Source organism: Parambassis ranga, chromosome 5 (genome assembly GCF_900634625.1).
Source record: "Parambassis ranga chromosome 5, fParRan2.1, whole genome shotgun sequence".
Taxonomy (NCBI): domain Eukaryota; kingdom Metazoa; phylum Chordata; class Actinopteri; family Ambassidae; genus Parambassis; species Parambassis ranga.
The window spans coordinates 23098611-23122276 of record NC_041026.1 but is presented as its reverse complement, the minus strand read 5'-3'; the positions used below and the strand labels follow the sequence as shown (position 1 = coordinate 23122276).

The 23666-nt window shown below is 40.9% G+C and overlaps 2 protein-coding genes across 2 annotated transcripts; both read right to left on the bottom strand.

Moving 5' to 3' along the window:
• Positions 1–247: 247 nt before the first annotated feature.
• LOC114435991 (keratin, type II cytoskeletal 8-like) lies at positions 248–3762 on the bottom strand. The gene is made up of 9 exons (XM_028406002.1): positions 3317–3762; positions 2105–2313; positions 1960–2020; positions 1777–1872; positions 1524–1688; positions 1282–1407; positions 976–1196; positions 828–886; positions 248–728 (listed from the first exon to the last, which is right to left on the bottom strand). Exons 1-9 carry the CDS (start codon positions 3662–3664, stop codon positions 625–627), a joined length of 1389 nt encoding a protein of 462 aa, XP_028261803.1. The 5' UTR covers positions 3665–3762; the 3' UTR covers positions 248–624.
• Positions 3763–15417: 11655 nt separating this feature from the next.
• LOC114436293 (keratin, type II cytoskeletal 8-like) lies at positions 15418–20811 on the bottom strand. The gene is made up of 9 exons (XM_028406487.1): positions 20278–20811; positions 18687–18895; positions 18446–18506; positions 18243–18338; positions 17987–18151; positions 17769–17894; positions 17436–17656; positions 17268–17308; positions 15418–16163 (listed from the first exon to the last, which is right to left on the bottom strand). The coding sequence occupies exons 1-9, from the start codon at positions 20731–20733 to the stop codon at positions 15826–15828; spliced, it is 1713 nt and encodes a 570-aa protein (XP_028262288.1). The 5' UTR covers positions 20734–20811; the 3' UTR covers positions 15418–15825.
• Between the last annotated feature and the right edge of the window lie 2855 nt (positions 20812–23666).

The following is a 23666-nucleotide window of genomic DNA, read 5'->3' as shown; positions in this document are numbered from 1 at the left end:
ATTTTATTCAGATTTATTTTCATGTTGCTCAGAAGGTTTTTCAAAAATAAATCTGGTTTTAACATTGTGTTAGCTTGAAGGCAGTGGATGGTAAAACTAAACAGGAAAACACTGGACAGTAAAAAAAATAACATAAAACTTAAAAAGAGCAAGCCAGTAACCAATCATATCAAAGTTTAACTGTAAACATGTGGTCATACAAATTTCCAAACATTTCTGATTTGATTTGGAGAGTGACTTTCTCTTCTTAGTTCATATTAGCACTCAGGTACAGAATCTTTCAGAGCAGAGTACAGTGCAAAAAGATCAAATGTTCAGACATTTTCCTTGCTGAGTTTTACCTTGTCTAAGCCTGTGTTTTTCTATTTTTTCTTCTATTTGGATGTCAGTGCAGAAAGATTTTTGCCTTGCTAACTGACCTGGCTCTAGTGTGTTTCAGGCCATACTTCCTTCAGAAACCCCTGTTATAATGTTGAGGAGGAGACAGTTTTATGAATCTGGGTTTTTGGGGGGATATTCGGCTCTCTTAACATGTGTTGCATAGCACCATGAAAGGGCATGGATTTAGAATACATTCAAGAGTTTCTGAAGGGAAAGAGGAATGGCTCTCCTTTTCAAAAGACCTTAAAAGAATCTCTTGGTGTTGGTTGTTGTGACTGAGGACTTGGTGACTGTGCCACCATAGCCGCCGAGGCCACCATATCCAAGTCCACTGCTGGAGCTGAATCCTGGAGCAATAAACAAACATGAAATTGTTACCATATATCCATCCTCTCTGTGTGGTCATTTAGTTCATGTGTCATTTATGATGAAGGTCAGACACTCACCACCGCCTCCAGAGGACTGCTGAACGTGGATGGTTGCATTGGAGCCGCCGCTGGCCAGTCTAGTGGTAGAATAATGAGTTAGTGTTTAAGTCAATGATTTAGCTAATATTGCAATAAATGTAACAGTAATCAATCAAATGTATCCTACCTGCTCTCCTCTCCTTCCAGCAGTTTCCTGTAGGTGGCGATCTCAATGTCCAGGGCCAGCTTGACATTCATCAGCTCCTGGTATTCGCGGACCTGACGGGCCATCTCCCTCTTGGCATTCTGCAGAGCATCATCCAGATCCCTGATGCGGGCCTTGGCATCCTTCACTGCCAGCTCACCACGCTCCTCAGCCTCAGCGATCTGAGCCTCAAGGCTGGCTCTCTGTTGGATGTTATACCACAAATGATTTAATTACTGCAAACCTTCTGAAGCAGGTGAGGTGTCATTCATGAGAAGTGAAACATACCTGTCCTTTAACACTCTCAATCTCATTCTGAAGACGGGCAATCATGCGGTTGAGCTCAGCAATCTCAGCCTTGGTTGTGCGCAGGTCATCACCGTACTGTCCAGCAGAGGTCTGCATCTCCTCGTACTGTTAAGAAAAGCCCATGGCCTATTAGGAGCTTGATCCAGATGGTTGGAAAAGCTGTGTGTATTGTATATATAAAAACATGGGAAGGATAAACACTGGCTCTCCTTATGACTCACCTTCTGTTTGTACCAAGTCTCTGCCTCAGCCTTGCTGCGGTTGGCGATGTCTTCATACTGAGCACGCACTTCAGCCACAATGGAGTCCATGTCGAGGTTACGGCTGTTGTCCATCTCCACAATGACAGATGTGTCCTTGATCTGGCTCTGCAGCTCACGAAGCTCCTACAAAACCAGCAACTGATGTCAAACAAGGTGTCTGCATGCTCCAACTGTTGTTATGGTATTGTGTTGTATTAGAAGTTGTATTTACAGCATCATAGACGGCCCTGAGGAAGTTGATCTCATCCTGAAGAGCATCAACCTTGGCTTCCAGCTCCACCTTGTTCATGTAGGCAGCATCAACATCCTGGAAACAACAAGAATTGTTTGAAACTTGCCTCATTAAAACTGAGAGAAAAATAAAACACAAAGGGCTGAGCTGATATTTTCTTACCTTCTTCAGAAGCACAAATTCATTCTCAGCAGCTGCACGTTTGTTGATCTCATCCTCATACCTATTTATGCACGAGGCAATATATTAACATCACCATTTTGTACATCTGCTCACTATATCTCCTCAATATACACCAAATACTGACTTCCTCTTGAAGTCCTCAACCAGGCCCTGCATGTTCTTCAGCTCTCCCTCCAGCTTGACCTTTTCATTGCCCAGACCATCGAGCTGTCTGCGCAGGTTGGCGATGTAGGCCTCGAACATGCCGTCGATGTTGGAACGGGTGGTGGTCTGATCCTGCAGGAGGCTCCATTTGGTCTCCAGCATCTTGTTCTGCTGCTCCAGGAAACGGACCTGAAGATACAAAATCATAGGTTGTAAAAACATGTTGTTACATAATAAACTACAATATAGCTATATTGTTTTAGTTGGTGCTTTATTATTGATTCTGCTATTTAAAAATGTAATTAAAATATCTTCTTATATTTAAAGAAGGCATAAAGGATTTGAAGGGTGTGTCACTTCTGCTATCAACTACAGGCTTCACCTTAACTGCATGAGTGAGTATATAGCTGCATATCTATCTATCTAAGTTGCCACACCCTAGTCACAACAGCTGTTACTTATGAGAGCACTGAGTGCATACCTTTCAAGCAGCTGCCTTATATAAAGGCATGAAAGGAGGCTTTTGATGCTTTTAACACTCGAAACCATAGTTTTACATGTTTCACAGACATGTGGATGTGCCTGTTTATTTATTTATTTTTTGCCTATTGTGTTTAAATGATTCATCATTAAAACCCACACAGTCTCTCTAGAAATTCTAAAAAACTAGGTGTGGCAGATAAAGTGCAGAAGACAAAGCAGTGTTGTATTAAGATGTAATTACATTGTGCCGGCCTGTTGTGTTCACATATACACATAAAGAAAGTCATCTGATAGCTTACATAAGGCATAAATGCAGTCTAAAGCATCCAAAACAACTAAAAGCTGATTTACAGCTCTGTACGTGTCACTTGTGTTGCCCATAACAACCAGATAATATTTGCAATGTGACTTTGGACTCTGTGGTCATAGAGCAGATAGATCTCCACTTCACCTGTCTACCAAGTGAGGAATAGGTGAGTCAGCGTAACAAAATCGCCACCCATGTTTAGATACCGGGATACTCAGGTACATTTTTTTAAAGGACTAAACAAAATCACAAACAGCAAAAGAGTATAGAGTACTTCCTATTACAATGCTTGTTTTACCTTTCTAGTCATCAGCTTTTAACAGCTGCTGCTGTGTAGGATATAGAGGCCTGCAGCAAACAGCAACTAAGACAGGAAGTCACTGACAAATCACCATAACCAACCTTGTCAATGAAGGAGGCGAAGCGGTTGTTGAGGGTCTTGATCTGCTCCTTCTCCTGGGTGCGGACAGCCTGGATTGTGGGGTCAATCTCCAGGTTCAGAGGGGCCAGCAGGCTCTGGTTGACCTGGACAGCTGTAATTGGTGGTGGTACAAAGGAGCCCATTCCCATGCTGCCATATTCACCCATGCCTCTGGAAGACATGGATGAATAGCTATTCACGACAGGACCACCAAAACCAGACCCCAATCCGTAGCTGGTTTTCCTTGTAGTGTAGCTGCTGACTGGAGCGTAGGACTTCCTGACGCTGCTGGAGGTCTGGATCATTGAGGATGCTTTCCTGGAGGTCATGTTTGAGACCTGTTTGAGATCAAACGGCTGAGTAGAAGAGAGCTGAAGATGAGCAGGCTTCAAAAGGAGAGCCAAGTCCCTCTGAGTGTCTGACTGCAGACTCTGCCTGCTTTTATGCTACACTGAGGCAGGGGGGCGGACCTTCATCTGCCACTTCAACCTGTCCTCTTACTTTTGATGTTAGTCCTCAACCTACACGCCTCTGGCTGTGAATGACTGAAGCGGCCAATCCTGTAAAACAGGTAGGGAGGGATTGTCATGAGATAAGCCACGACACACCCTGCAGCAGGACAGGCTCAGGAGAAAGGGAGAGACAAGCAAAGAAATGTGACAATGTGATTATGTCAGAAAATGTTTGCTGAAATGTTCTGCTTATTTCTGTAATCCTGTTTGTTAATTTTAACTTTCAAAAAGTAAAAAAAATCTCTTAACACATACCACACAAGGTATACAACTTGTCAGATACTCTGTGTACCTGCATAAGAGCTTTTATTTTGTTTGTTTGAGCACTTACTACACTACACTACAGGAATGTGTGACTTTTGCCACTGGCATCAAAGAAGTCCAATAAATCTGCTTTCAGTATGCAGCAGTCAGTAACGCCCATTCTTCTGTCCTGACCTCCTGCTCTGTCCTGTCTCAAAGTGTGCTCCTGAGTGCAAAAGTGCATTCCGGCTGATAAGTATAGCCATGTGCAATGCATTATGTGTACCTGGAGGAGCCATAAATGATCAGAAAACTGACACTTCTAACCACCATTAGTGGTTTGATGATTCAGTGTACAGTATAGTACAGTATTAGCACTGGAGATCCACTGTGTGTAATATGCAACAACATCATTTATGCACATTAAAGCACCTAATGGAGTATTCTACACTCTTTTGCTGCAATATATGTTATTTTGCTTCGGTGCTGAATGCGTTGAAAGACATAGTGAACTGACTGAATTTAGACACTGTTCTGCATCAGTAGTCTGGCCAGGCCTGGATTGAAAACAAACTACAAGAATGAAGTGCTGCTAAAGGCTATCCATTAAAATGCCTTAGGAAGAGTTATCACATTAAATCTTTCTACAGAAAAAAAATCTTTCAGGCAGAAAGTTTCCACACAAAATTAAAAGCTTTAAGCATTTCAAGCATTTTTTCATTACTGCTCTCATGAATATAATCACTCACATGAATCAGTGATGTGCATTACTTGCTTTTTTGCTGGATACACCCACACCCACTTCATTGTGAATCGTCTCTCCCCTGTGCACTTTCAGTGTAGGTGAGGCCTGCATTCTTTTTCATTCTTCCCCAACTTTTCACATGCACATGCCTTTAATTTCTACCATGGTGTGGAACTTTACTCTAAAGCTCAAATCTCTCCTGTCTTACAGCTACTGGGATGAAATTTATGCTTTCTGCTCAGTTCACTGAAGTCATTTTGAAGTTAACCGTTTTTTTATTTTATCTATTATCTTTCAGACATACATGCAAATATCTGAATCTCTTGTACTGCTCTTTCTACATTGTGCTGTACTCAAGCAGCCCTGAACGCACATACGTGAGTGCCACATGACACCAATAAATCAGACCACACAAAAGTGATGGGCATGCAGGGTGAGGCCCCCACACCTGGTCCAACAGTTTTATCATTCAGGAGTTTGATTAAGATGGATTTAGAGAGCTGACGTTTCACAGAAGCAGCAAGGACTGAAGCAGCAAGGACTTGCTGCTGATGTAATGTAGGACAAAGACTGCAATGAGCTTTGTCTGTGCATGTTGGAAAAGTCCTTGGCCGTGGCTGTCATCATTTGAAGAACTCAAGCCCAGTCAAGTCTGTGTAAACTACTACTCAACATGTGAAACCTCATACCTCAAGTCAAAGTTCGCGTTAGCAGATGTCCAAGATGGGTGGTGGGGTTTTGCAAAAGTTAATAAATCCCGAACGTTAATTTTAAAGTGCCCACATGTGTTTTCTGCAGTGGGGCTGGGTGTGGATTAGTTCATGCAGTGTGTAATAATGCTGCATCCATCTGTCAATATCTGTGCATGACTTCCTATGGGAATGTAAATTATTTAAAGCATTTGTGCAGCATGTAAACAAACGAACATTCTTGCTTCATCATGACTTTATTTAAAAACAACACAATATTTCTGTGAATGAAAGTTATCGAAGAATATTTCTTTGACAGTGTGTGAGTGTGACAACAGCCTTTTTGTTTTCTTACACCGCTTCTCCACCCATCTTCATTAGCTTCCTCATATCTTTCTCATACACTCTGAATACAGAATGTGCTGCAAGCTGATTAAAGACAGAGTGATAGAATGCAAGGTATGGCTGAAAACAGATGCCAAAGCTCAAATATAGAATTGGTGGTTTCAGCATTTAAAAATCAGATGTGTTTTAATATCTCATATTAAATAAAACTAAGTCACATGGTGTATCCTGCTTTGTAGACTTTTCTTTTGTAGCAGTGCAGTATGTGTAAACTGGGTGTGGGCATTTTACAATGTCTGAGGTGTGGTTTGGCAGGCTGGCCTACATTATACTGAATATTTGAATGAGTAGCACCACAGAAAGCTGGAAAATATAAAGAATGATTCATTAATGCTGAAAGACAGAATTAGCAGTGTGTCTGTTACAGCACAGAAACTAAAGATGTCACTTCAGATATGAGGAGTTTGGCCACATATTCAAAAGACTAACTCCAAAGTCCAGGGGAAGATGGTGCTGGAATGTAATGACACGCACTTTCATTACTTGACTTCAGTCATTGGTTAGGTAGGAAAAGATAATTTAATACATATTAACTGGTCAGTTTCTCCCCTCTGCACCAAGCTGCTCCTCCTTGGCTGCCATAGTAACAAGGTTGCTTTGAACCTGTGACATGTGGTCTGTCCTGAAAGTAAAAGTGGTCACAAAACAAGATGTTTTCCAGTTTGGCAGTATTTTCTTACCCAAAGGCCACTACAGGACAGAGCATTTAAACCAATAAATTCCACCTGTCAAATGGTAATATGCAAATGCACCAAATATGCAAATGTGTTTTTTGTCTCTGTAATGTTGCTGCTTTCACCACTTTGCCTGTGGATGCAGAAACCTGTTGAACAGCATCAGTCTGCCATGTCTTAGGGGTGATTTACTTTTGTGTCCTGCTTATTTGCTAAATATACCTGTTTACGTGAAAGGACCAAAACTTGTATATCTGTCCTGACCAGGAATATGTACTTCAAATAGAAAATCATACTTGAGGAGAACCTTACATTAATGAGGTCAAATATTTCTATATATTCTTACACACTAACATACTGTACTACATCACATTCAGTGTTCATGTTCCTAACATATTTTAAGGTTGAATGTCTCACTCTCACCAGTCGTTTTATATGCTGTAAGCACTAACAGTGAAACTGTGATGTGAAAGATGATCATGTTTTCCCGTGTTCTTCTGCAGTTACAACCCACTTTTTCATGAGAAAGGCTTGCACACTTGATCTCTAATATGTTTACTCCATTTGACTGTAATCACAGCAGGAGGAAGTGCTGCAAGTTTAGCAGAACCAATGAAGGTATTCACTGACTGCAAAAGGAGTAAAGAATCCATAAGAGAAAACCCTAAACCCTTGGACACACATAAACACACCCCGTCATGCTTGCTTTGGCACCTGCATGAGCTTGTGGGTGTGTTCATTCTGAGGGAGTAATGTCGCGTAGGTTTTTTTAATCTGGGTCTCACAATTTCATCACCTGAAAATAGGTACACACCCTTACAACAGCGGCAGTTCAGTCATGCATGGAAATATCTTGTGTAAGCCAAGTGAAGAGAATGTGGTTAACCTGCATGAGATGTGTAAAAGTTAGTTAACACAACAAAGAGTGCCTGATGAAACCCTGCCAGTGAACAACAAGCTCAGCTGCATTGCTGCATCTGTCGACGCTCTTTATTATTCATCGCTGTAGCGTTGACGGTTTGCTGGCATGCTAACAGCTTTTTACAAACACTACCACACTGTTAAAGGATCACCAGGAGAAATTACTTTACTGATTTGGACTTTAACACCTTGATTATAGTCCACACACACACACACACATAGTATAAGGCATGGGAACGCTGGCACACACTGCAGTCTGACTGGATGACTCACTCTTTGTCAGACAGGGAAGATCATGATAGTTGTCTCGCCAAATAAAAACCTAGCAACCAAATAATCTGCTTGTGTGAGTGGGCTTTTGAGAGCACCTGCTTTTGTATGATGTCACATAAGGTATCTGTATATTATGTTATTGTCCTGGTCTGTGTTGTTACAACAATTGTGCCACATTGATCATCATTGGTTTTGTCTGCGGTGACAAAGGATGAGCAAATACATAGACAGTGTGTGTGTGTGTTTGTGTGTGTGTATGACAAACAGACATGCTTTGAAAGCAAGCAAGGATGTTACTGAATCTTTCCTTCTTGCATGATCCTCTGTCAGTGCCTTGGCCCTGTCACAAAAAACCCTACCACTGCTACTAAAACCCACCAGTACATTGGTAAGTTTACCTTTACCTTGCTTAATACTTATTTTTACCATTTTTACCTTTTTTGACCATACATAGGACATAGTGCTAGATGGTCACACAAGCAAACGTGTCTAAGCAGGTCTGTTCCGCTGGCAGTAAACACATTCCTTGGACACCACCCACTCTATCACTCAGAGTTTCACCACTATCACTGCCCTCACACTGACTCAGTACTGCATGCTGTAGAGGTCATTCACCAATCTCACTCTACTCATCAGTCACTGCTTTCAATAGAAAAAGTCAGAATTTACTGCTAAATACTCCTTAACTCAATGTACACTTGCAGTTAGATCAAACCATAGGTGTGGCTCATCAGTGGCCCGTCCTTTTAAAGGCTCCTATAGAGAGAGACAGACAGAGAGACAGAGAGACAGAGAGAGGACAGAAAGAGAGAAACCTGTTTGATGCTGGGTCTCCCGTTCAGTCACACCATTATTACAGTTTTTTCTGATTGCTTAAACACTAACAATGATTCTTATAGCACAATTTCTAAAACTATTAATAGTTATAGCAAAATCACTCACTGAGTTTGCAAAACTAAAAGCAAAAAAACTGCTTTACACTCAGTTTGCACTTTTGTAACACACAATTTGCAATTGTATAAATATAATCCACTGCACAGCACTCTTTTTGCTGAACTGTAAACACAACTCACTGCTTAACACACAACTTCCAAATGATCAACACACTCCTAGTAAAACTACACACATTTATGGCTGGTATTTACACTATTTTGCCAACTGTCTGGCTACACTGTCACATGTGAGAACTGTTTTACATCATTAGTTCACTTTGCAATCAGCATGAGCTCTGTGAATAAGCCACAGGTAAGCTTCAGTGTGGAGAACAATGGAGGGAGAAGAAGACTGAGAAGAGTGAGAATTAGAGGAGGATGAGGACATGAGGAAGCAGGAGGAAGAGGAGGAGGACGAAGACTAGGAGGTGAATTTAGAGGAAGAGGACGAGGAGGTGAAGAGGAAGGAGGAAGAGTAAGAAGAAATAGAATAGCTACAATAGTGGATCATGTGATCAACCATGGAATGACCCTGTGGGAAGCTGCCAACGGGTTCAGCCTGAGCCGCTACACTGTAGCAAGCATCATAAGGACATATTGATGAGAATGGGTTAGTACAGTTCCCTCACACTATGTTTTGTAGGTGTACCATACTCTAATGAGAAAAACAACAATACTGTACATGTAAAACTGAAACTGTTACTCCACAGAATTACTAGACATCCAGCATCTGGAAGGAGGCATGCGAGGATATGGACCAGGCATCATGTCAGGCCTGGATACGGCACTCCAGGAGACATGTTCCCCGGTGACTTGGACTAGAAGACATTGCATGAGACGATGAAATTCTGTGGCCGGACCCAGAGAGACAATGAGACTGATTTTCTCTCTCTCTCTCTCTTTCAGTGAAATTGTATGTTTTCTTGTGTTTGTTTTGATGTGTGTGAATAAACATTCATACTTGAAATTTGAATCCCTGTGTGTTTATAGAACTATTTATGACAAAAGTTTGACCTCACATGGACAGACCTTGTGCACAGAGAAAGCAAAAGCCAGATGTGTTTTCAGTTAATACCATCAGTGTGTAGTTGGCACATTGTGTGCTTAGTAATATGATGGTTTGTGTTAACTGTGTGGTACAAAAATACCATTTTTACAAAGGTTTGAAGAGTTAAGCAAGATGTATTGGCTTTTGCAAGAGATCTACAATGTTTTGCTGATTTGGTGTAAGGTTTTTTTATTTGTGTGTAGAGTTTTGCACAAATAGCCAATAGTTACAGAAATGTGCTTAAGCAATCAGAAAAAACTGTAATCACTCAACATGTTGGAATCAGTGTCGCAGATTTCTAAGCATGTATATTTTAGATTGTCTTGTGAGCATTGAATGTGCACTGACTATTATTTTTAGATTTTCACAATCCAGCAGGCGTGTTTTATTATGCTGCAGTATTACACTGCAGGAGTGCATAGCAAAACACACGTCTACTGTTACGAAACACACAGAATTCTTTTCCCATAATTCACCTTGACTGATGTGTAGGCATCTGTTATTGTTGCTGTAAAGCCTAGCAACAACCTACACACACCTACAGTGTGTGTGTGTGAGTGTGTGTGTAACATGGAAAAGTGAAAACAGGAGAGGAAGCAGAAGATGGAAAGTTGAATCTGGTGTTACAGAAAAAAACAAAGGGTGAAACAATAGAAAACTGTAGCACCTAATAAAACTAACTTCTTGGCACATATACTATATGTATACTTGCATGTTTGAACAGGAGAAGGAAGTAGTGAGGATTGTCATCAAACCACCCCACCCTTAAAGCATAACACCTCCAAAACACCACTCATGATAGTAGGAAATCATTAACTTGCTCATAAACCGCACTGTGCCAACAGGATGCTGTGCTCTTGTGGCTTATCAGCACCAGAGCACTGGACTCATGGCCTCAATCCACTTAAAATCAAACAATGCATGTTCGAATATTGTTTAATAAAGCTGGACGAGCAAAACTGTTATTGAGGACATTACTGATCATACCCTAGGTCATACCCGAGAAGGTGTTTTACTGAAACCCCAAGATTTCACAAGAAATAACCACTACACAGATTTTGTATGTTTGTGAAACTTTATTCACATTGTTACATTATCTACAATATGCAGACTAGAACCCAAAGGTCACTGCAGCTTCCACTGGAAACACCTAATCAGAGTTGCTCTAAGCAGTTTAAATGTATATCTCCTCACCAGGATGTGGTCTTGTGCAGTGGGGTGCGGGTGGATCTTTAGAGGCAAAATGAGCCAGCATAAAGCTGCCAGCAGGAGGTGCATTCCAATTAAGCACAGAAAGGCGTATATGCATGCATGTATGCAATATCTGTTAATTTAATCATCTGTATTCAGAAAATAAATGTTGGCAAGTGGTAGACAGACAAGTCACATAATGTTTGTTTGTTTGTTTGAAACTTGAAGTTGGTCTTAATTTAAGTGATACTGTCATATATAACAAACCCTGCAAGTGTCCACTTGAGGTGATTCTCTCTTTGCCAAAAAAAACAATAAGACATAATATACATGTTTCAAATGTATTGTATTATGGCTTATTCTTGTTATCAGAAAAAGAGGCCACCATGAGTTGTGTCACTTGCCTTTTCTCTAGCGTAACAAGCTCACCAGGAAATATTTTTAAACTTCTACTGTCACAGATTTAATCAAGATCAGGAGAATTCAGTGTGACACACCCGTGCCTTGTTTAAAGGGAATGTTACATGTGAATAGCACACACAGGTGTACACCCAAAAACACGTCTATCAGAACTGGATATCACCGATTAAGTTCTCAGAAGAGCACTACACCTCAGTGACCCCTAACAAGTGAAGACAATGCAGGATTTATTTTTAATTTTTTGGTATAATGAAAAATAACAATTGATCTTTTGTTTTTGACTAATTGTTTGATTAGATCAATCTGGGTTATGCAGATGCTGTTATCACAAGTAAAGTCTGAAGCATCTACTGGATATCTAATGCATCTGGAACTACACACCCAGCTTTGACCTGAGGCTGCCCTCCAGGCAGGGCAGCTTACCTCTGTCAGATCATAGCTTAGATAATCTGCAGAGACTTAACTTGTCTATCAGTGCCAGTTGAAAGTGACAGATGAGCAGCATGCATACTTAAACCAGCCTTTGACAGGTTATAAAAAATATAAGAATGCTTAGAATGATTGAGGCAGGTGCAGTTAAGGTGTGACTAAGTAACTGAATGCAAATTTCTCACTGCTCTCTCTGAGCCTCTGCATTTCAATATGCAGCCTGTTTAAGGTCATTTTCAGCAGTTCATTAGACACACCTGCCCATGCAAATCAATACTATAGCTCTGTTAGTATTACAGCTTTTAATTGATATGCTGTAACATAAGAAAAAGAAAACATGCAAAGGATAAGCAATTGCATCTTCTCCATATGGCAATAAATGCACAAAAATACAACTGAACTAAATGCATGCAAAGACTCAGAGACTGTAATCTAAAACTGTGATCTAAGTATTGATAATAAGCAAAAGACAAATGCTATCAAACCAGGATGTGCATCTCCAACTCATGATAACTTAGAAAATATAGCATGACAAACACCTGCCCCAGCTAGGCCATTCCTTTTCATTATAACTCATGTTACTTTAGTCTGTTGATCTGATCTGAGTGTAAAACAAGCCATTTCAGTTAAGTTGGCCCTTTTAATTTAATTTTGACTATACTACAATTGTGCCGAGGTATGACCTAAAAACCCTGCAGCTTTTTCAGAAAGCAATGGCTGTTGTTGTTGAGTGTTTTGGCTGCAACAGAAGAAACAAGGAACACCTTTGCTTGGCATCCAAAAATGTAGTTTCCTTTTTACAGATTTTAAACCTTCATCTGTCAGTGGCCTCCACCCCTAAGCTTGCAGAGGAATTTAGACCTGTTGCACAGGTGCTAAGTAACAGGTGATTTTTTTTAAGGAATAAAAAGTCTGTTTGGACTTACAGTCAAGTCCTGTACAGACAGAATGATGCAGGGTTAAGTGTGTTGCCGCTGGTGTAGTTTAAGTGCTCTGAAACTATTAAATCTGACAGTTTACATGACTGAATCATAAAATCCTGGAGAGACATCAAGGAAGTCGTCATGTTTCTCTGCAGGCGTTTGTTACAAGGTGATCAATTGCAACTTGTGAATGTTGTGCACAAAAGTGGGATTAAGGTAACCTATATAGTAATGCCAATGATTGTGTCATGAGACAAAAGTTTCACTTGGAGGAGCTCATAATATGCTCATGTTTCAGAGCACTGTGTGTCTGTGCTCTGTAACATACCGGTAACGTTCACATGCAAGCCAGATGTATCATTTTATTGAATTTTAGGAAACAAACAAACAAAGAAAGAACAAAGAACCTCTAAGATAATACCCCTTATTATAATAATAAGATAATTAAGTGCAGTTTAACTATATTTGCCCGCAGGCAGTTAGATGAAAATGACAGGCTGCTTTTTTAGTTCTTTCAGGTGTGAACATGTCTACTGTACAGGAATTTCTGGTTTACTGTAGTAGAAAGAGGCACGTTGTATAGATTACATAACATAATAAACACTGGTACCTGCAACAACACAGTGTGCTTTGAGTAAAGAATGTCATGGTATGCGTTTGGTGCAGTCACATCAGTAATGTAGTTTTTTCAGTTTTAATTTATGTGATTGCATATTGACAACGGTTTGATTAACAGGTGTTGATCTGAATTGGAGCCACAGTAAAAAATGAGGATAGGTGCCAGTCAGTCAGTTTGACACGCTAGCCTGTGGCATGGTCCATCCTCCCTGTCAGAGACATGGAATAGCCTGCAGATCTTCGTGAGTGTCACAGAGTACTGACAATGTCATTCCCAGATGTTTCCTATAAGACCAGATCACACAGCTGTTTGTGAATGACTTGTTTAAATATTAATTAATTCAGTGCGATTATAATCAATAAACTGAGATCTTACATTCAGCAGCTGGTTCATATTTACTGTCATCAGCAGACTGATTGGGAGAGCTGCTGTTGTTTGCAGTGTGCTGTAGATGTGCCTGGGTACAGCAGGGTGACTCTGTAGCGGAGGCAGTCAGAGCACATTCCTGTGCAGGTCAATCAGTTCTATCATCCATCCAACCGAGAGGTGGGTACACCCTGAACAGGTCACCACCACATTACAGGGCTCAGTTCACTCTTCTCAAAAACAAATTCAACAGGCAAATAACAAGAAGGGAAACACAAAAGGAAGTAAAACACACATAATTACTAGGAACCCAACAAGAAAACCAAGGATTCAAATGAAAACAAATCCAACTGAACAAGAAATCATGACAGTATTAGTCTTATGGTAGGCTGATCACCTGTCCAGAGTGTACCAATAGCCTATTATCCTATCCTATCCAATAAAAGGGGAAGGCACCAGCCCTGTGCCCAATAAAGTGGATGTTGCCAGTATGACTTATTGCAAATTTAAAGTCTGTATGACTTAATGACATCTAGTGGTAAAGTTTGAGACAGCTGCCTGAATAACCTCCTAACTGTGAAGGTCCTGCTCTACAAACAGTGCTTGCTTCTGTAGAATCATGACAGCCCATCTTCCCATCAAATAGACAAGTAAAGACCAATAAACTAGATTGTATTTACTGTTAGCATAAAGTTAAATGAGATACTACTCCTCTGGTAGGCTACACATGTCTGAAGTTAGCTAGCCTAGCTTAGCACATTTTAGCACCACTAGATAACCTGCTGACCCAAGAATCCAAGATGGATTCTCATTAATAATTTGCAATATATACTCTATTTGAATTGAGACTTTTCACACATTTATACACAACTGTATACAGCAAACAGCAGATTTATTGTTAAGTTACTGTTGTAGTTAATGTTGCACTCTATGTTCATGTTTATAGTTTTTATATTTCACATATAGGCATGAATATCAATCTGTGCATGTTTGCAGTATGAACAGTAATGAACAGGGTGGGATTGTGGTATGTGTGATGTTTTCTGTCCTCATATTCAAGTGATTCAAGTGAGACTGTATGGCCTTGGGTGGGGCGCCACCACCCATAATACACGTTCAAACCTGTTCCTGAAGGGGCTCGAAAGGCCTCTTAAGTAATCATTTACTGTAAGAGAGAAACCTTTTTTCTCAGATACATCCCACTCAAGCTTTTAATCACCATGCAGTGTTACTCAAACCAACACTTGAATTGTATGTTGAATACTGGATTTGCATGAACCTTAAATACATACTTTTAGAATAAATGGATTGCATGTGTTATGTGGGAAAAAACATTTACTGATGTTTTACAGAAATGTGTGATCTCCACTTTTGTTTATTTTGTCAAATAGAACGTTCTGAATTAGTGGAGGACAGGCTGGGACTTGTTATTTATTTTGGAGAAAGGGTTGTGGTTATTATTGTCACCTCTTCCATTGAAGAACTCTTTGTGGAACTCTGTTAGGACAGAACTTGTTTGTGCATGTTAACATTTCATAATAACTACAGGAGGTCCCCTCAGGTTGATAAGCCAGTGTCATTCACCCTTTGACTGATTGTCATGTTTTTCTACAATTACCTAGTGTGTGTGTGTGTGTGTGTGTGTGTTCCCCATGTCTCACCTCCAAATATAACAAAATACCATAGATGTTGTTTCAATTTGAAGAAGATTTATTGATGTGTAAACAGGACCCCAAAAGCAGCGCACCAACAGGTAGATGTCAGGAAGACGTTTGGGTTTGCTTTCATCACATTTACTGTTTAAGTACAACAGGTTTAACAAAGGTAATTCACTGTGGTAAGAGTTTATTCTGTTGCAAACGACTGTGTGTCAGCAATGCTTTGTGTTGGTCAAAGAAAGACAAGCAGCAGGAGAAAACACATGTGACAGTGCCACCTGCTGGATGAACTCATAGGTTGCAGTGAATCCAGTGACTGACAGCTGTTTACTGTAAAGAAACTACATTATTATAAATCTAAACTGGTTGGAGCCGGATGAGTGGACAGACACTGGGTATTTTTTCTACATTTTCAAGATCCAAATCATTGATCATGAAAACATCACTCTTCAGCAACGGCTTCAGCCACCACCTGCTCCTTCTCCTTCTCCTGCTCCTGCTCCTGCGCCTTCTCCTGTTCCTGCTCCTGTGCCTGCTCCTGTTCCTGCTCCTTCTGCTCCAAAGCGGCTGGCTCCTCAGCTACCTGCTGCTGTGGCTCCTCCTCCTTCTTCTCCTCAGTCTTGACCACCACAGTTTCAGTTTTAGTGACTGTAGTACTCTTCACTGATGCCTGCTCGATGGCGGAGACAGGACCGCTGCTAGCCTTGAATCCATCAAAGGTGCAGCTGATGTAGGATGGCGTGCGGGAGCTCTCCAGGCCATAGGCACTGTAGTTATGAGCTACACATTCAGAAAAGGAGAGAGTGAAACAAGTCCAAGTCATAGACCGAGGTCATGGACTTTACCTATGTTGATATCACTATAGTCACATACCAAGACTTGTCACATCAACACATTTAATGAAGTGTAATATGTAGTCAACACAAAATCAAAATATTTCGAGGTTCATTTGGTCTTCACCTTTTTAACTATAAGAGTATTCCTTTCAATCAGACCAGTGTTTTTTGTGTTTTTACCTTTACATGTTTCGACTGCTTCCTGCAGTCTTCCTCAGAAGTCACGTGATGTTACCGGTGACGTGTCTGCCAGCTGATTTTATGCAGGTTGTGGCGCCATTCTCCCACTACTCTAGGTAGTAGGGGAACAGCGCCACCTGTAGTCCGGCTTCTTCACACTGTGTCCCAGGTTTGGGACAGCAGTCTGGTCTCCTCAGGACAGTGTTCCAGGTGTGCATAAAATCAGCTGGCAGACACGTCACCGGTAACATCACGTGACTTCTGAGGAAGACTGCAGGAAGCAGTCGAAACATGTAAAGGTAAAAACACAAAAAACACTAGTCTGATTGAAAGGAATACTCTTATGGACAAAATCAAAATATTTTGTTTTCCTTAAAGGTAGGGTAGGAGATTTCATTCTGATGCACTTTTTGATAAATTACTGTCACTTCTCTTTACAATCCGATAGCAACTGATTAGTTCGGCAGTTTCGCTTTAAAACGAAGAATATTAATCATCTGTGGAAGCTATAAAATGCTAAAAACATCAGCCAATCCTGCGAGGCGCCCCTGCGTGGAGTATTGGCTGGTTGGCTGCTCTCTTCCTGCTCTGTGTGCACCAGAGAGGTACGTGCATGATGGCCTAAGTCACAGACTGATTGGGAGGCGTGGCTTCAGGGTGAACTCGAGAGAAAGGGGCGTGTGTTTACATTCAAAATCTGGCTGACTCTCACTGAGTTTTCAAAATCTGTGTTGAAATTAAGCCTGACTTTGTTTTGTTATGTCATCCTCAAAACCAGCTCTCTAATAATGGAGAAATTAGCACTTTTTTTATATAGCCTACTTTAGTACAAAGACTGTAAATATTCATACAAATAAAAAACACTTACACGTCTGCTTAGACACACTGGTTTTGATTCCAGTTGCTAACCTGTATAAACACAGAAGAACATTCAAACAACATGAGCTGCATCCAGGTAATATTGTTGGTGTATAGGATGTAGTTATCATCACAGCCATGGGGAGGCACTAGCTCTGCTCCCACAGCAACACTTTACCTGTCCTCCTCCCCTTCAAGCAGCTTCCTGTAAGTAGCAATCTCAATGTCTAGAGCCAGCTTAACATTCATCAGTTCCTGGTACTGGCGAACCTGCAGGGCCATATCCTGCTTGGCTCTCTGTAGAGCCTCCTCCAGGTCTCTGATGCGGAGTTTGGCATCTTTCACTGCCAGCTCACCACGCTCCTCAGCCTCAGCGATCTGAGCTTCCAAACTGTTTCTCTAAGAGTAGAGGAAGACAAGCAGAACAATTGACTAATGGAAGGAACACAGACTCCTGAATCACTACAGAATGTCAAAAAGGGGTCGTGTAATTAAATCCTTTAATTCCCACCTGTGCTTTAACCATGTCAATTTCAGACTGGAGCCTCATTATCCTGCGGTTCATGTCAGCGATCTCAGCCTTGGTGGACTTCAGGTCATCTCCATATCTACCTGCTGACTGCTGCATCTCTGCATACTGGTGCAAACAGAGACCACTCACAACGATGCTTAAAACCCTGTAGATACAGGGAAGTGCAATCACTAGATTCACATGTATGGCAATGTTACCTTGTTCTGGTACCATGACTCAGCCTCTGCTCTGCTCTTGTTGGCGATGTCTTCATACTGGGCACGCACTTCAGCAATGATAGCGTCCATGTCGAGGTTACGGCTGTTGTCCATCTCCACCACAACAGATGTGTCCTTAATCTGGTACTGCAGCTCATTGATTTCCTAGGATAATAGCAGAAGATTACCTTGTTGAACTTAATGTATCAACATGATCTAACAGTGTAGAACTGAAAAGTAGAAATAAAGTTATTACTGCATCATAGATCTGCCTCAGAAAATCAATCTCATCAGTGAGCGCATCCACTTTGGCCTCCAGGTCCACCTTTAACATGTAGGCAGCATCCGTGTCCTTCAATGGAAAAGAACATTACAACACACCTAAACAGGTCGATGTGTGTCTAATTGTGCATTGAATCTAATAATAGTTTAAATTTAAGCTATAAATGTTGCACAAACCTTCTTTATAAGGACAAAGTTGTTCTCAAACTCATTGCGCTTGTTGATCTCATCTTCATACCTTTAAAAGAGAGTTTAAAGATGTCATGTATTTTCTCCCATTATTGTTTATCCATTGTTCCCAACTACAACCTGAAGTGTGTGACTTTATTAAAAGCCAGACTGTACCACAAAATGGCACCACTGGCAGGTACAGTGGGGTTTTTATGAGATCACATTTAAAATCCTCAGCTCCACTCACTTGGTCTTAAAGTCTTCTACCAGACCCGCCATGTGATGCAGGTCTGATTCCAGTTTTGACTTTTCATGGCCTAAGTTGTCCAGCTGCCGCCGCAGGTTGGCAATGTAGGCTTCAAACATGGTGTCAATGTTGGAGTGAGAGGGAGTCTGTTCCTGCAGAAGTTTCCACTTAGTCTCAAGCATTTTGTTCTGTTGCTCCAAGAAGCGTACCTGTAGCCATGAGAGTTGATTAATGATAACAATAATGTATGGGGAGGCCTGTCACTCTTATTTGTGGTGGAAGAGAAGAATGAATGTAAAGCATACATGTCTTTGTCAACAACAAAACAGCACATCCTGTGAAGGAAGGAAGATGACTAATTGACATGGTTCTTTCACCTCAGATAACCTCAGAATGTCACATCCATTATTCGCCACAGTGCCATATTTCAACACAATGTGGCACTGTTTCCCAACCGTGACACACTTCACCCCTTTACAACTTTTCTATTCAGTGTCTGGACCCTGGGTGGAGTCCTGCTACTTACTGCTCAGCAAACATTACAAGAGAGACACACATGTCTGTGTGTGTGTGTGCGTGTGCCATATCAGAATGGTATGTAGAGGAGTGGGAGAGGTAGCTTTGTTTTACAGTCTGAGGCCTTAGTTTCAGTGTGATTGATTTACAAGTTAACTTCTATCCCACATCAGTCCTTTAACAATAGAACCCATTTTTGAAGTTCCAGTGACAGATCTGATCTTTCTCTGCTAGAAAACAATGCAAGCTTAAAGCTGCGTAATTTACTGCCATAAAGATGGCTTTGTTGACTTTTAAACAGCCTCATAAAATGGACATTTGTTCAGATTCTTTCTGATACTCCACTTAGTATTTAACAAGCTTTGTCCCACCACTATTCCTATTCGTTTTCCTTGTGCCGGCTGTAAATGTTTCAAACTTTGAAAAAAATAAGCCTATATAGAAATATGTATGTGACTTTGCAAGAATGATTCCAAAGCAAGATGCTGCAGACACTAGGTTTACTCATTTTAGCAGGATATTGCTGACATGGTGGACGCACTGCTTCAAGCCAAACTGCTCTGATCTTCATCCCAGCCCTGCCTGCACTGTGTATCCAGCCTGATCCACTTATCTGAGCTCTATGATCTCACCTGAGAGGGACAACATTTGAGGAGGCCAAGCCACAGAACAAAACAGACAGTATCACCCACAGATTTACTGTGCAGCTTGTTTCATACAGTTTTGTCTCCTGAATAATCTGCATTGTGCAATAAAATGGATTTTGGCTCTGTGGTTACTGTGATATTTTTTCTTTACTGTGCAAAATTTAGTTTTATCCCAAGAGTCTTGTTAACATACCTACAACCAAAGTTATAAGAGTGATTATATGTGTTTTTGCAGCTCCTAAGTGCTGCCTTGCACTTGAAATCTCAATTAAAAATATTCTGCACAGACAATGACACTTTTATATATCATCTTGAATTATCTAATTTTGATGGTTTTCAAGGCTAATTTATTGTTTGCATGAACCAGGGAAAAGATTTGCTTATTGTAGTCTGACAGTTGATTTAGGTGTGAAAATGCATAGACTGACCTTGTCAATGAAGGTAGCAAAGCGGTTGTTCAGGGTCTTGATCTGCTCCTTCTCCTGAGTGCGGATGGCCTGGATGGTAGGGTCGATCTCTAGGTTCAAGGGAGCCAGCAGGCTCTTGTTCACAGTCACAGCTGTGATGGGGGTCATCACTTCATTGGCCATGCCACCTCCCAAACCTCCACCAAAGCCTACATAACCAAACTCTACTCCCCCTCCTCTTTGTCCAGATCCCCCAGCAACAAACCCACCGACCATCTTATACCCCCCGGCTCCTACAGCAGCGCCACTGCTGCCCACTCCTCCATAGGAGCTGCGCACAGCATAGCTCTGCCTGCCACCCCCCACACCACGACCTCCATAGCCAGAAAAGGAGCGGCTGCTAAAGCCCTGGGTTGGCCCCCTGGAGGAGGACGACACAGTGGAGAGGGTGGTGGTCTTCACAGCTCTGACAGACATGGTCGCAAAGGGGCTCTGTAGCACTGAGGTGGTGAGAGAGGAGAGACTCTGCTGAGGAAGGAGAGTCAGGCAGATGGACCCTCCCTGGTCCTCAGTACTATTTATCAGAACAGGGGAGGGACCCTGCAGAGATTCAATTGGCTGCCGTCCTCAGTAGGGGAGTGAAGGATAAGGGGGGAGAGAGAGCAAGCAGGGGAGAGATGATGGAATGCCAGGGAAGAAAATTGCATCATGTTACTCTTTTACAGCACATTAAAAGCACAGGAATTACATAATAATCAGGGTGCTAGTATCTACTAGTAAACTACTGCAGAAACACTGGAAACCTCAGAATCTATTCCAGTGTCAGACATATGTGAAAGTGGATTTTTCATACTGCAATGTGACAAACACTTTACTTATAAACATCTGACATATTTACAGCCGTAAAATAATAATGTGACAGTATGTTGCCTGTCATTTCTATGCACACATTAAGCACCAAAATATAAAGTGAAACCTTGGGTATAATGAACAAGCGTATAATTTTACAACCTTCTTTCCATCTTTACTACATTTCTCATAGATGTGATATATTGCATAGTAAATTGTGGTTCCAGTGTGATGTCATTTACTTGGTGGGCACTGAGTGTGTTTCTGGCCATTGTGAGACAGTTATGATGTTCAGTTGCTTTTATATTTTGAGAATGTTTCTTGGAGTCATTTGTGGCTATGTTCGGCTGTGATTAGCCATGATTGATGGTCTAAAACATACCATACACAATGACTATTGATAAACATTCCTTCCATATCAGACAGGTGAAGAGCAAACAAGTCTTTTTCTTAAGCCCTCCACACCTTAGTCCACCTTTCCCCACTAGACATAGACAAACAGATAGATAGATAGATAGATAGATAGATAGATAGATAGATAGATAGATAGATAGATAGATAGATAGATAGATAGATAGATAGATAGATAGATAGATAGATAGATAGATAGATAGATTATTTCATGATTTATTCATCTATCATCTCACATTGTAGAAAACATGATTCATTTCTCACTTGGTAGATTTATGACTCATGACCTTTTTCTGAGCAACTACCGATGTCTAATTTAAAAACAACACCCCACCCCCCACTCCCTCAACCAACCAAGATCTTCACCACACCTATCTTGTTCTGTCATCTAGGTTTTATCTGTTCATAAAAATAACTTATAACAACTATTTTACCATCTCATGAATAGAGTGAGTTGTGCAGGCAATCTGCTATGTGCAAACTAAATGCAAACAAACAGGAGCACATTTTGTGGAAAGTGTTACAACCAAGAGGGACTTTCAGGCTTTGCACCAATCAGTAAATGCATGTTTCGCTTGGCTAGTTTCAAACAGTGATGTGATTCTTCACAATGGAGCTCTTGTGCTAAACTTGGAGTTAACCATATATGTACAAGTCAACCAGTTTTGGCTGTTTTAGTTACCCAGCCTCTCAGCAGCTGAATGAGCAGAGCAGCACTGCACAAGTTTGATGATTAAAGTTTCAATCTCTCTGGATAATTCCTCATTCTTTCTGCATGAGAGAAGTAAGAGGGTAATTTAAAAAGCTAACCCTCCAACCTTTAAATCTTCTAGGCTGGTGATGTTTTAGTTTTTTGTGAAGCTGCTGTATGACACATCAGGACAGGAATGTGCTGAGAGAAACACATACATGCTACAAGGCGAAGAGGAGGGGGGTGAGAAGATGAGCAGGTGGGGCATATGAGAACACAATTAGCAAAGATAAGAAACAAACCTATTTCACAACCACTGACAGACTCACAGGGATGTTCTGTTAGGATAGGGTGGGATAGCATGATAGTTCACAGCCATTAAAAGGAGACTAAAGGCCAGATGAACAGTTTATCAAGACTCGAGTTTCCATTTTACACAAATGTGATAATCTTTATCATACATTATATGAATATTTAAAAAAATACCATCAAAGTGTAAAAACCTGTCCACAGATAACATTTAAAGAAGTAATTGGTTTCATTATTAGAATTGGACTTTGTAGTGTTCAGGAAGGTCATGCCAAACCCTGAAGCCTATCTCAAGTATGTGTTATGAAAGTCACTTCCTGCTTCACCCTTTCATGCCTGTTTAAACAATAAAACCTCCCCAACTGACATGAATGAAATATACACTGAGACAACAAGCATGGAGTTGAGTAATGTATGTAAACTTAGTGTATGGCAGTACACAGCATGCAGACTGCCACAGCTTCTTCAAGTCTGCAAGTTAGTTTGCATAGAGACTTATGCCCCCTAGTGACAGGATCATGGAGGTGAACTCCAGGATCCAGACGGCACAGGAGAGAACAGTCAATTGTTGAATAGCATGCTGCACATTCTCATCGCAGAGACAGAGGAAAACTGTGCCTTTGGCCATAAATCCATAGCTTACCATCTCATATGCCAAAATAGTAAGCAAGATTTTTGTATGCATGAAAACCTGCTATTAACTCTATAGTTCATTATATTTCAGGGAATATTACAGTATGTATAGGCTGGAAACAACATGTCAACAAATATAATATGCTAGGTTAATTGTGTGTGATTGATTTATGCAACAAGCTGAATGTAGTTCATCTTTTGAGTTCAGCAGTCCACTCACCACCCTGTCACTGTGTCCTGATGAAGCACATGACTGCGCTGTCATCAGTTTTTCTCAGACAGTGGTGATTTGCAGTTTTTAAGAAATACCACCAAAAGTTAACACCTTCTATATCATCCATTATTCAATTAAAGCATGTTCATTCTTAAATGAAACTAATCATTTGTCTCTGTGTGAGACCAGGAGTACCCATTGTAACTCACTGCTCCTTTTATGCCTTCCTCTGGAATGCATTTGTGCTAGAAATGGACTTGACATCCCACAGAGAAAATGTCTCTTAGTTGACACATTTCACTA

What these genes read in the sequence shown, in the direction of transcription:
- LOC114435991 (XM_028406002.1), bottom strand. Translation starts at nt 3,664, where the DNA reads ATGACCTCCAGGAAAGCATCCTCAATGATCCAGACCTCCAGCAGCGTC. An exon ending in TTGAGAGTGTTAAAGGACAG is followed by an intron (nt 1,197 to 1,281) that starts GTATGTTTCACT and finishes AACATCCAACAG; the next exon opens with AGAGCCAGCCTTGAGGCTCA. An exon ending in CTGGAAGGAGAGGAGAGCAG is followed by an intron (nt 887 to 975) that starts GTAGGATACATT and finishes TTCTACCACTAG; the next exon opens with ACTGGCCAGCGGCGGCTCCA.
- LOC114436293 (XM_028406487.1), bottom strand. Translation starts at nt 20,733, where the DNA reads ATGTCTGTCAGAGCTGTGAAGACCACCACCCTCTCCACTGTGTCGTCC. An exon ending in TTGCTACCTTCATTGACAAG is followed by an intron (nt 18,896 to 20,277) that starts GTCAGTCTATGC and finishes TCATGGCTACAG; the next exon opens with GTACGCTTCTTGGAGCAACA. An exon ending in CTTGAAGGGGAGGAGGACAG is followed by an intron (nt 17,309 to 17,435) that starts GTAAAGTGTTGC and finishes GTGTTTATACAG; the next exon opens with GTTAGCAACTGGAATCAAAA.